Genomic DNA, 13900 nt, shown 5'->3' on the forward strand with positions numbered 1-13900 from the left:
AGACCCAAATGGCAAGGAAACTTTGCCTGGGCGCTGGCTCTTCTCTTTGAGCTGGGCCTCTCCTTTGATCCTCTTAATATTTGAAGCAAGGTTAAGAGTTCTTGTTCCCCATTTCCAGGAGGAGAAATGAGGTACCCAGATTTTGCACTTTCAACATGAAGCCTACAGCAGCTGTGCAGTAGAAGCCAGATCGCCTGTAACCCAGTCCCATAGCCTAACTGCAAGGCCACATAAGGCACTGATGTGTGGCAGACCACTTGGTTGAAAGGGCAGTCCCTTCCACCCCACCTGTTCCGACAGATCCCTGCTGAGCCTTACAAAGCAAATGACAATAAAACCCAAAGCAGAATATACAGCTTCACACTTGTTTCTCTTTTAACAAAGACATCTGAATTTTGACATTCCTTCCCCTCCTGCCCCCGTTAAGGTTTTGGAGCATGTGTGCTCCAGGTAGCTGGGGAAGGGGCAGGCGCTGGGCTATCACCTTCCCTCGAGGATGGATGGGGACAAAAGTCTGCACTAGCCAGGAAATGCAACAGGAGACGACTGGTCCATCCCAGCACACTGAGAGGAAAAGATCCTGGGAACAAGGAGCATTTGGAGTTTAGACAGAGAACTAGCTTTAGGAGACACAGTCTGAGCTTCAAGTCTAAAAACAGCCAGAGGAAGTTCTCTCTAGTTGACTGAGGACAATACACACTTTTTTCGTACTGTGGGTGCCCTAAGACAAAAAACCCATAATGTTAAAAACAACTAATTACAAGCTGAGTATAAGAGGCTAAGTTGAAGTCTGGGATGACAGGACGGCAAGCGGGGTACCATGATCCTTGACTGTGTGTCAGAGCAGAAGCTCAGCCTCTGCTCCCCCATTCTCCCCCAGGTGAGAGAAGCAGCACACAGAGCAGCCCGTTTGCCCGCAGGCATGCCTTCCTCCATCTCAACATGTTACTCAAAGAACATCTTTTCCCTTTGCTTTTGCAGAAGCAGATGTTCCAGGAACGAAGTGGTCGAATGCTCCAGGCTTTCTCTCCAAGACAGAGCCCAACCAGCAGCCCTACGCGAGGCCGCTCTCCATCCCGTTCTCCATCTCCACCCTTTCCTTGGCTCTTCAATAAAGCCTCACCTCCCTCCTCTCCAAAAGCTGCCTCTGCCTCCCTCAGCAGCATGAGCGAGGGAGACGAAGATGAAAAGTAAAATGAGAATATATTTTTTAACCATGGGACAGAAGAACAAGCTACAAACTCAACCACTGGATGGGGAGGAGAGGTGCGAGGAAAATCTGGGGTATCTCTGACAGCCAGGAACATGCTCTGGGAGAAGTTGTCACAAACAGATCGGAGCACAGCAAGGGACAAGATCTCAGGAAGAGCTTATCCCATCCCTGCTTCCTTGTGGTGGCTGGATGCCTTGCCAGCAGCACTTGCCAGACATGGTACCAGGTGGCTGGCTGAAAAACATAAAACCTTTGTGCAAGTCCTGTCTGTGTGTCACTGCTTACTGCTACCGTGGGCCAGGCTGGATCGGCAGGGGATTTTGCACTGAGGATGGCTGGTCAGAGAAGCAATGCCAGCCCTTATTCCTGACCCAGCACACAAGCAAGCAACAGCCGCAGCCCGTGGAAAGAGAAGGTGTAGTTGTATCTGGACCCTGCTAGCCTTGAGCTCTTCTAGCACATGAAGGAATGACATCACAGCAGCAAAAAAATCTTCAGGCACAGGAAGTAAAATTTTCTTTTCGAACTAAATCTGCCCCAGACCCAAAGCACAGCAGTGAAGTGGAGAGCTGTCTAGTTGGGATAATGGAAATTCATTGAATATAGTCAAGCTGTTCAATGTTGCTTGTTGACCAAGCCTCTATACAGGAGGTGTAAAGATTCAGGCTGTGTGAATCTCCTTTGCTTTATCAAATCTCCATGTTCCTAGTGCCTGAACAGCTACCCAATAACTTCTGTTTTGCTCTCTGCTGTTGTGTTTTGGAGGCAGCAAAGTAAAGGAAAGAAAGTTGGAATTTCTTGTTGGGAAAAATACTTATTTTGAAGACTTTGGCAACTTTTACTGGTCAATTCTAAAAACATACATGGGATCTCACAGCCTAAGAACAGACTTCTAGGAAACCCCACCACAACCAGATACATTATCACCAAACCATGAGCACAACAGTGCTTCTGCCCTCTCCCGTTCTACTAATCAGGTTAAATTTCTGACAAAACTCTAAAAGCATATTGATAGACACCCTCCCCCTGTTTCGGGTCCTGGGGCTGTTGTTCTATCCTAACATGAAGAAAAGGTTGGGGTGGGGGGAGGGAAGGAAACATTTTTCAGTAGGATTAGGCACAGGGATTTTCTTTCTCCTGCCGTGTGACACCCTTTTGCCAAGCAGAACCACAGAAACTTTAGCACTAATGAAGCTTTCCCCTCCCCTTGACGCATTAACATACAAACTGACCTTCTTCCAGCTTGGCAGTAACCTGGCTCCACCATTTGACCCCTCAGTTAGCACCTGGCAAGGTGGCTCTAGAGTTAGCGATTTACGAGCAGGGAGGCACTCCCTGCCCTGTCCTGCAGCTCGAAAAGCCATGCTAAACATCTGCCCCAAGGAGGGCTGCAATGCAACGCTGTGATTTGTGCTCCTGCTCTTGCCTTGGTGCACTGGCACCGTCAAGGCTCCCCAGCCTGCCATCGGCCATGGTGCCCAGCCAACAGGCCAAGGGGGCCACGGCTGCCTGTGCCTGGGCAGCTGCACAGCTCAGGCCACAAGCTGCCCGTGCAAGGGGGCACAGCAGCGCGGCCCCCGCTGCACCACCGCTCCCTGGAGCGGCAAACTCATCACAGCACACAACGTGCTGCAGACGCCACCAGTCTCCACACTGCTTGTCTCCTGCACAAGCAGTGCACAAAGCACTGGAGGAAGGTGGGCTGGGAAAGCTTCTGGCAGGAGGTGGCAGCGAGCTTGCTGCAGTTCATTCTGGAATTAAAAACCAGTCAAATGAGACCCTGAGCTCCTGAGCACGCGTTGCAGTAGTAACTCTACTGGCAGCTGTCCCTCCCAGGCTACTTCCTTTCCTTTGCCAAGGCCCTTGTGCTTTACACACTCCATTTCAAATACCTTCTCCAGTGGGAAAGTTACAGACCCTCACAGCCAGGCACCAAAGCAGCCCCGCTCATTCCCAACAACTTTTATCCCTCCCTCCGGAGTAAGCAATTTCTCTTCAAGAAAACTTTGCTGGACTCTCTTCTTTTTGCTGGACATCACAAGACTGAGGAAATCATTTCTCATGGCATAATTTGTTTTCTGGAGACCAAACTAATTCTTTCTTCACACAGCTGTAAAAGACAGATAGCAGGGAATAGGGTGAACTGCTACTTTTACTACAAAGTGCAAGAGGAGGGCCACAGCCAGTGGGATGATGCAATTAAGACCTTCCTTAGCCTTAGGCAACCTGTTACTGTAATTTCATATCTGGGATGCACTTGTTAGTTTTTCTGATCTTTGCAAGTCTGAGTCTTCCCATCACAAACCACTCCTCCACCGTGGGAACAGTCTGCTCTCTACTGGTGCTGTTTATACAACGAGCCATGTCCAAACATAACAGAGGCGGGCAGGGTTTTGTTGTTACTGGGTTTTACAGTTATGTCTTTGTTTTAATTTCACAGTGCTTACTGTTCAGCAGCCCTTGTTTAATGGTTTGAGCAGAAGACAGCATCCATGACTTGTAAATAGGAACTGGAGAAAAACTCACCAAAATGACCTCTTTTTAACTGAAGCTGTTTCTCAGAGAGTCACAGGTGGCCACCCCGTGACAAAGCCATATTACTGTACCAGACATCTTTTTTGCATTTAGGATATCAGTAAGCTGAAGCCTTTGCCCTGCTGGTACAGACACCAATATCCATGCGCTATCTCCAGCAAACCAGAACCTCATTGTCTCTGGACGTATGGATGGCAATTTTGCACTTCTGAGTCATGTTTGGGTTTTATTTTTCATGAATGTTGCTTTAATTTAGTCCTGTTTATCGGCCAAACTCCATATGAAAAATAAACGGTGTACAACAGACATTGCTGCCTCTCACCTTCATTTTATAGCACCTTTGGGCTCATAATTACAAGACTACCCAAATACAAGCCCCAGTATAGCCCCCATTGATAGCACAGTGCTTGTTATCCCCGTCCTCTGCACCCAGCGCTTCAGGCCCTCACCAACACCACCTGAGCAGCCTCTCCAACTCGCCCCAGATCCTGCTGCTCGAGGTACTAATTCTTCTCTGTGCTCTGACTGCATCACCTCTCTCCTGGGCTTCACTCACTCTCTTCTGGCTGCAAAGTAAAGATGGAGAAATGCTGCCAAACTGAACATCTCACCATCCTGTCTGTCAGCCAGCAAGAAGCGATGGGCTGTGCCTTGTTCGGGCAAGGCACAACATTACACACCAGCAAATTTTAGGCTTCCCTCATCCTCTGCCCAAACACAGCGGAATTAGGACTTCCACTATTTAATTTTTACTTCTAAGTGGGAAAAAGAGGCTGTGCTTTTGCAACCATCCTGTCTTCACTTCTGAAAAGCTTCCCCAGTAGCAGCAGTTGCGATGCTCCTGTCACCAAGCTGGTTTGCAGCTGTGCCAGATTTATGCAAAACTCCAGCAGAAAACATTAGCCACAGGGTATAACTCCTGGCATTGGGCTTTGGACTTGACTCTTCCTCCAGTTAAGTCAGTCTGATGCATAAATGTTCCTGCTTTGCTCTTCTCCTTTTTTTCCTTTCTATAAGAAAAAAGTTACTACTGCAGCAGCTGCAGGTTTGTTTTTGTTTTGTTTTTTGACAGTCCTGCCTCAGGCAGGGAAAAGCTCAACCAGGAGACAAGGGCTTAGGACTTCCCAGCTGAGACATTTTTAATTACAGGCTAAGGACAAATTTCAAAGTCATTCTGCACAGCAGAGAAACTGTTTAAAGGCACAGAATCCACACCAAAATCCTCCCTGCTAATACAAGCTTTATTACTAAAGATGGATGTGTGGTTGTTTTAAGCAGTGTCTTGTATCACTCAGGAGATTCAAGACATCCTCGTATGCTCCCAGGACCAGGGGGCCTTGGAAGACCTCCCCAGCTGCAGTCCTGCTTGCCTTCTGCCACAGAGCTGCCTCAGCAGCCCCACGGAGAGGAACTATTTCTGGCTGGTATCTCCCCACAAGCCTTTTAGATGCGGGTTTTGCACACACATGTGTGTAGGTACACACACACACACACACACAGCTGACAGCAAGCCTTGCTTAAAGCTATGGACTTGATCCACTACCAAGTTGGGCCCTGCCAGGCAATGGGACACAAAAGCAGCATTGCACCACCCTGTGTTATTATCTCCCCCAGTTACAAACAAGCCAAATACCACGTTAGATAGATTTGGAATGAAATTTAAAGTGACGAGTCCAAACTGAAACGTATTTTCAGTTTTATAACTGATATTTTATTGCACTATAGAAACCCTTAAAACTCTGACAAAGAGCACAACTGGAAGTGGTCAGAAAGCCTCCACTGTAAATTCATGTAAGCTTATATAGAAAGGGTAGGAAAATATTTCAAATTTGGCTAGAGAGGCAAAGATGATATTCTGCAGTACAATGCAGAGAGCTCTTCTGCTGACTCTGGTGTAACATCTAGAGTACTTTGCTTAGTTTTACTTTCTTCTGTCACTTACGCATAAAATATATCATCTTTAAGTTCACTCACATGGATGAGTTAACTCAGGGCTCAAGAAAGATGAATCAAACTTTAAAATTTGAAAAAATATATATAGTTCATGCATTTATTACTTCCAAATACTGTAGGGACTGAATTCTCAGAAAAGAAGTATTTACAGTAGCACAGAATAGTACTGAAAGTTGGACAAAATTAACAACGGGAAACAGACATTTAAAATAAAACTACAAAAAAAAATGCCTTTTCACAAAGAGGAACTAACTCCTAACTAGGGAGGTTAGGATGACAGCCATCTGTCTACCAAGCATATGATTTTAATAAATTCTTGGCATTGCCACCCTGGTCTCCCTTGAATGATGCTGCTGTTCTCCTTCTCAGTTTTACTCTGTTTCCTATCATTACCACTCTTCTTCCTAAATTTTCCTTTTACATGTAAAAATCATCCTGCTGGATTACTATTAACGTTCCCCTTCTCTCCCCTGAAATAAAAGGCAGAGACAACTAGGTCTGGAGGCAGCATGGGCTGTGCGCTTCTGTCAATAACGGCAATAGGTAATAGGGTTACTGCAACTGTAATGGTAATAGGTTACTGCAAGGTAACTACAAAACAACTGTAAAACAGCTACAGAGTCCAACACAGCTGGCAGATCCTTTAGCCCTCCTTTCCCCCTCCAAAATCTTCACTGAACAAGGTGAAGGTGTTTAAATTCTCGACACACATCTGAGGCTTTGCTTCCTCAGCTGCAATCGTTGCTTTTCTAGCCCAAAACCTCAGTGGAAGGGCTTTGGCCCATTTCAGGCTGCCTCCAGTGCCCCATTCCCATGGACACGGGGCTGGGGAAGCCAGGCCCTTGCTGTGCTAGTGCAGCCTGAGGCCAGAGGAGATGCTTGTTCCAGGGGCAGGACAACCCCTCAGGAACAAGGTCCCCTCCATCTCTACATGGCCTGGCAACTCAGCTCAGCAGAAAGGTAGGGTTTGACCCTGCCTCAAATTTGCCTGTAAAACAGTAGTAATAATAAGCCATCATGGGAAAAAAGTCCTATATAATAGCACATAATTCCCAATCAAGCAGCAGTTTCGCTCAACTTGTGATGGAGCTGAAGATGGACCATAAAATGGACCAAGGGATTTGCCTCTTGCCTTTAGGCAGCAGGTTATCTTAAAGACCCCAGTTCTGATCTCACCCTGAAGAGATTTATTTTTTCTCTCAAAAAAAACATGTCTCCCAAACACGTGCACACAGATACTTTCTAGCCATCTGCGCCTCTAGTTCAGAAGCAAAGGCTCTTTCCTAGCATTCGTGAGAAATGGCAGCATTAGCATTTTGGGTCCAAACGGAAATCAAGGCTGCTGCCTTGCAGCTCAGCCCGAGGGAGAGCAGAGAGCCCAAGCAGACAGATGCGCAACACAGCAAAAATAGCCGAGAACCTTTCTTCGCTGTGCTAACTAGGGAACTTGGGACCAGGACTCCAGCAAAAATTCAGGCTCTTTCCTGTGACAAACCACACTCTGCTGCATACAACTGGGATTGTCCAGACTCCCATGTTACAAGTAGTTCTTCAGATAAAAATCTTCAATTCTCCCGCCTCAAAACTTATTCATGGCCAGTTTATGGTTGGGCCAACACCTTTCTTCAATTCAAACTGTTCTTTCACACTTTTAAAAATTTCTCTCCACCTTTTTTTTCCTTCACTCTAAAACATCATATTCTTTTTGTCCCATTATGAAATAAGGTTCCCCAACAACCTTAGTAGCCTTCACACTCAAATGCTCCTGTTAATCTTCTTTGAATATCCTTTTCTCTCCTCATCACAACTGTACACACTGCCTCAAGGAGAAGCCTTCCCAAAACAGCAAACATGTAAAAGCATAAAGCACATGAAACAGCATCCTTGTTTCCTTCTGTGAGAAGCAGTGAATTGGAAGCAGCCCTGTGTCCGAGCCGGATCGCTCCCTCTCATCCCACCTCACTCCAGACACAAAACGCTCAGGCCCAAGTTTACAGGGGTATCGAGACCAGGCTAACTCAGCTCCTCCAGAAGCCGCCAAGGCACTAAGGGGCCTCCCACTGGGGCTCACTTTCATGCCTGCTGTGCACAGGCAAACACCGGTGCTGACAGACCAGGGCCTTCACAGGCTCCTTCCTCACATTCACAAAACTCACATGGTCCACATCAGCTCACCTATTGGCAAAAGCCCACGCAGATCAGAAGTCCCTTTTCATTGCCAAAGGACCTAAGACAAAGGAAAACTGAACTTCAAAACATCGGGAGTTGTTACCACTCATGATAGACCAGCAGCAGATATTTTCATTATCTGCATACTAATAAATTTGGGTCCTTTGCAAGCATATTCTCCGATTTGGTGGACTAGGACTTGAACTGCACTTCTGTCCGAATGGGGAACATTTTCTGATTACATATTCGCTAGCTAGCTCAATTATGACAACTAGATCCAAACTAAAATAGTACAGAAGGCTGGTAATGCAGCTGTTTGCTTTCTCACAAAAAGAGAGCCTTACATTAGGGAAACGTAAAATATAATCTGAATAGAAACAGGAAAAAACATTTAAAGACTACATTCTATGCTTTTGGAAATATTACTTCCTTTAACCCTTTGCAAAGGCAGTTTCACCCTACCAAAAGACAGCTGTCCCCTAAAAGGCTTAAAATGTTACAGAGCTGGATCCAAAATTCCCTGGTAATACTTCATGGTCTGTGCTATGCAGGAAATCTGATCTCCTTGGAGTCACCAGGATTTTGAGTACTTTCAACATTTTCCGCTTATCCTTCTGGTAGCTCAGCTTTCAATTTACATTAGGGCTTTGGATAGAAGCAGGTTCATTTTGCTGCCCAAACTACATTAAATAATCAGAGCTATCGCACAATAAATACCTGGAAGAGCCTGGAGAGGCATCGGGAGGATGGACGGACGCACAAACAACCCCTCCTCTGCCTCGCTCTCCACCAATAACCAACTCCAACAAGCGCACAGGAGAGAACCACGGTTCCTCCTCTCTTTAGGAGAGGCTGAAATTCCTCTGTCAGCAGAGGTGGCGCTGGCACAGCCAAGCTCATGCACTTTGAAACCTTTCCACGAGGGCAGGTGAGCTGCACGGCTGCTGGCCCCGCAGTGCTGCCAGGGCCACCCCGAGGTGCTGCTCCGCATGCCGACAGGGCCCTGAGCTCGGGGTGGCTCCCTGCATCGGTCCTGCCCAGCATCGGGTTGTGGCGCTCAGTCCTCGGGCATCAAACAGTGCAACGCGAGGCAGCGCGCAGAGCCCAGCAAGCATCAAAGCAAAGGAAGAGGAGAAAAAACCGTTGCCTGCAGCCTTGTAGAGGACCGGTTCTCTACATGCGGTTTTGTCTCGACATTGCTGCTGCTGCTGCAAAGCCGCTGCTGCCAAGGCGCATCGGGCAATGCCGCGCCGGCGCCCCCGGGAGCCGTCCACGAGGTAAACAACCTCGTGCACCTGCACGAGGTAAAAAGGGCACGAAAAGGGCAGAAGGTCATCTCTAGGACACGAAGCGCACGTACTCATTTGCCATCTGCACATGAGCAGGAGACCCCCAGATGCCCCAGCCCATTTCTGGAAGGTTCCGAGAGGGCGGACTGCGCATGACAGTTAATCTGCATGGGATGTGAGAAAGCACCTCCCGGAGGTGGGGCAAGAACCTATAAAAACTGTAGACTGTGTGAGCGGGGGGGGGGGGGGCTTGCTTGCGACGACTGAGGAACTCGAGCGGAGTCAGCGGAACCACACGGGCGCTTCCTGCCGCTGCTCCCCCCCCACCCCCGCCGCCGAGACTCCCAAGAGAAGAGGACCAACGGGACGCCGCTGGATCCATGGGTGGTGATATCTACCTTTCTCTCTCTCTCTCTCTCTCTCTCTGTCTTCTCCTTTTCCTCTCTTTTTCCTAAACGTGTGACGCGAGACGTGTCTAGTTACTTGATTCCTTAATAAATCTTAAAACTGGTTGGCTGGTGTCGTTTCACCTTAATTCAGTCCAAGGGCATCACGAACTTGGTCGTTTGGCCCCAAGGGGAGGGAGGTCGTCCTGAATGACTCCCTTTGGGCCGCGACAAGCCTCTCAAATGAAATCCTAGAAGACACACAAGCAGAGATGAGACCATGGAACAACACACCATCGTGCAGAGGGGGTACAGAAGGGGTGCGATCGAAGTCCCAAAACCCTGTATTCACTTCCCCTATTTACAGAAAAGGTGCAAACAAGAGCAGGGGAAAGATGGACACCCAAGAATCAAAAGGGTTTTTTGATTTTACTCTTTTAAATGACTGCAATATGCAGGAACAAGCATATGATTGCAAGGGACAATTTTCTGGTTTACAAAATACAGCAGTATATTAATTCTTTAAAAGTTTAAGTGGACTAAACTGATCAAGAGAAAAATGTCTGTTACCTCGAACCAGTGATCCTTGGGTTTAAGCATAGGAAGGCAGAAACATTCAAAGGGAAACCCCTGCATGGAGACACTAACCAGGCTGCATATGCAATTGAAGCCACACATGTATTTCAACCTCTACGAACAACCTTGTTATAATAAATTATGGCCTCTTCAGCACACTGTGGATTTTTAAATCCTATTCTACCATTCTCTAATTACATTTTCCCCACAGACAAACCCTGTTTTTCTTTAAAAAGAAACAACAAAATAACAGTGATCCATAGAGTGATCATCTACTTAGAAAAAGTAGATTAATTATAACCTGCTCCTTACTACTGAAAAGTGACTAGCTTTGAATACCAACAGGGTAGTGCTGTTTTAATGCAATATATGCCATATAAGCCTCTATGTTTTTCATTTCAGAAGTAATGCATAGAAACAGGAGGAGTTACTTCATTATTTGTCCATACTTAAGATATTTTATATCCTCAGTTTAAAAGTTAACAAGTTTCATTTTTAATAGTGTTCCGACTTTGTGGCATTGCAACGTATAATTAAATGCTAGGTGCTAAAATAAAATATGAAACCACCTCTTGCCTTTTTGTTTATCTAAAGGGTTTCTTCCAAATGTGCATATCTATTCCAGAAAAGAACAAAGACATTTTAAATATTCACACTGTTCACATACAAATAAAAATCTGCAAGGCATATCCTGTACAAGAATTAACATGATTTTCCCCCAAATTACCTAGTTCCAAATTAAGCATTAATCCAAACACTGCAGCAAATCTTGCTCTTTTTTTTTTTTTTGCACAAGTAATTTTTCTTCAAACATTCCCACAACACAGACTCATATCAAACACTCACATAGAGAACATGGAGACCCATCAGAAGAGACCAGCAAGCTCACTGTCTGTAACTTTACAAGAAATACCAGGAAAAAAAATGCCAGCAAGTCAAACACTTCTGCTTTGACACTTGCCTTCCAGTTTCTGGGAATTCAAGTCAAATCATCATTAAAAACATACGGATAAACTAACATTACACAGAATAACATAAGCAAGTTAGAAGCTAAATAAAATGCAGCTAGTTATGTGAAGAGTGGCAACATTACCATGCCATCAGCAGAACTGACTTTACCCCTTAAGTGAATGAAATGATACTTCCTGCAGGAAAGTGCCCCAGATGATCTTTTGGTTTTGCATCTGTTTTATCTAACTGCTCAACTGTTTATCTAGAAACAAAAGTTTAGAAATTAATCATATATTTGAGCATTGAGAGCTGTATCAAGTACCCTGATGAAATATTTTTATGTCACTGAAAACCAGACACTTAGTTCTCATACTATAAAGCACAATGTTCAGCAAGTCGGAATACTTGCACCATAAATTGTACAAAGTAATAACAAGACAAAACATATTTAAATATACCAAAACAAAACTTAACTCCAACTTCTGTACACATCACAAGTGGTTGATAATGTATTTATGAAATACTTTGTAAGGCTGGTAGGCCTGCACATCACGATGTACATGAGCACACCAGTTTGCTTAGCACATTATGTCACAGGCAGTTCAAGTATTGGTGTATGACACTGAAAATTAGCTTTTTTTTTTTTTTTTTTTTAAATAAAGAAGGGAAAAACATTGTTTCCCCGCTGATAAAACTTAACCTTTAGTTCACCAACATCTAGAGACAGAAGAACTACCATACAACCAGGTCTGTCTGTATCGCTCAAGAAAAAATGTTTCTTGAATGCAAAACTAATACTCTTTTAAGTGCTGGTCCTCCACAGCCCCAAGTATCATATCAAGTATTCTCTTATGAAGAGATTTATTACCACCAAAATAAAGAGCAAAGCAAGAGAGAGAGAGGCAAGTTCCTCACAGAAAGCATAGCAGAAGACAAGCACAACACACAATAATCCGAAGCATATTAGAACGGCTCCTACGTTTTACTGATCTACATCTCATGAACGGGAAGAAAGCTGGAGTCAATTTTGAAAACCACAAGCAAATTTTAATAATGCTGTCCTTCGAAAGCTTTGTAATACCAAAACACAGATTAACCTGTGACCTTGAAAGTTGGCAGAACTGAAGCTTTCTTCTGAAAAAAAGAGTCTTAAGTAAAAGCACTCAGATGTATCTATGCATTCATGAATTTCAAGAAAACAATTCACAATGACATTGATTAAGGAGGAAAGTCCTATTACAGCTTTCAAATCAAGTCTCCTAGTTGCACTGAATAGAAACAAAGTGACATGTCTGTTGCCTTTGGATTAGGAGGGAGAAAGGGGGATAGTTTGGGTGAAAGATGTAAGAAAAATACATCCAAAGCATTAGCTGGAGAACAGCTTTCAGATCGTTGTAATGAGATTTCTGAATGGGTGACGTTCTTAGCAAACAACACCTGCTGTCTTTTGAGTAAGTCATTTAATTTTACTGTACCACTGGAGGAGATGACACAAAAGTGTCATCAGTTAAAGTCTGAACAGCCTCAAAGACAAATTACAAATATAAACTAATCTGACCTACAATGCAAGTTTAATATCTATTAGGTTTACCTGACAAGCCTTGCATGCCAACTACTTTCGAAAACTGACTACTACAAGATATTTCCATTGAAAGTAGCAAATTTAAGTGCAGAATAATGTGGAATTTACAGCAGTCTAAAAAATATAGGAATTGTACAATGAGAAACTGATCCTTTATCATAAATTGTTCTGCCACATAAGCCTGTGTCCTGGAGCCCTAAATCTTAATTATACTCCAGCTGTAGCTAGTTACCTTCCCATCCTACAGACAGCTACTGGCAAATATGAGACAAAACACACTGACAGATTTTACAATTTTGAGCTACTTAATTAATCACTTATCTCCTGTATATCGTGTCAAAGGGTAAGCAGTGTGAAAAAAAATACAATGTACAGATTTCTTCTCATCAGAAGCTGAGAAAGAAGCTCTTCAACGGATAGAAAACTAGGCCCCACTTAAGAAGAAAGTTTGGGCCAGCTAATTTGAATCTCCAGGCATTTTCCTGTCCTGGGATTGCTTGGTAACATTCTCCTCTCTCCCTCAATCTTCTTGAGTAAGTTACAAACACTTGCAAAACTCTATGGGAAGTTGAGGAAATTTCAAGGTAAAAGCTTAGGGTGTTAACTTTATGACAGACATTTCAACTGTTTAGAACCATCCAAGAAATTTTAGCTTCAAGGAGATTCATATAGCCACAGAAAACCCCAAACAAACAAACAGAAGAAGGTGCTCAGAAATACAAATTATATGCTTCAAGAAAAAGAAATGTATGGCAACAAACTGCACTGAGATATGCAGAATGAGCAGGTACCAAAGTTTAAAATATTTTCCAGCAACAATTCTCATGGGATCCTTAGTAATTCCCAACTAACTGTAACACTTTTCCAAGTGACCCATGGAATAAAGTAACTTAGACATAACACACACTCCTAGGAAGTTACCTTCATACAAATGACTTCATTGATAATGCTGCTAACAGGAATTTTAAGAAAAACTCCAGTAGAAAATATATACCTCTATAGCTAATCCTTGTTCTGAACTATAATATCCAAAAAAAAGATCTACTAAACCCAATGAAAATGTTTCCCTGATCAGTAAAAGTATATTGCCTCAAAAACATTCTGGTAGTTTTAAATCAATTTTATTTAAAACATGTAATTCTTAGATCTACCTTTCGAATTCTTCCCTCTATCAATTCCTGAACTATTGCATTCAACATGCTATTTAATAACACAAAGCTTAAAGGGCTCTTTGCACCAACTGTTC

At 44.1% G+C, this 13900-nt stretch overlaps 1 protein-coding gene across 6 annotated transcripts in view; it reads left to right on the forward strand.

The window, feature by feature from the left end:
* The window catches only part of PCYT1B (phosphate cytidylyltransferase 1B, choline), a 51849-nt gene extending 47944 nt beyond the window's left edge, over nucleotides 1-3905 (forward strand). For all 6 annotated transcript variants that reach the window (XM_026103409.2, XM_026103410.2, XM_064498162.1 and 3 more), the window contains one exon: nucleotides 982-3905. In XM_026103409.2, coding sequence (XP_025959194.2) covers nucleotides 982-1194 — 213 coding nt within the window. In that variant the 3' untranslated portion in view covers nucleotides 1195-3905. The remainder of the gene's footprint in view (nucleotides 1-981) is intronic.
* The last annotated feature ends 9995 nt before the right edge of the window (nucleotides 3906-13900 follow it).

The sequence above is a fragment of the Dromaius novaehollandiae genome, chromosome 1 (assembly GCF_036370855.1).
Source record: "Dromaius novaehollandiae isolate bDroNov1 chromosome 1, bDroNov1.hap1, whole genome shotgun sequence".
In the NCBI taxonomy this organism is placed as follows: Eukaryota; Metazoa; Chordata; class Aves; order Casuariiformes; family Dromaiidae; genus Dromaius; species Dromaius novaehollandiae.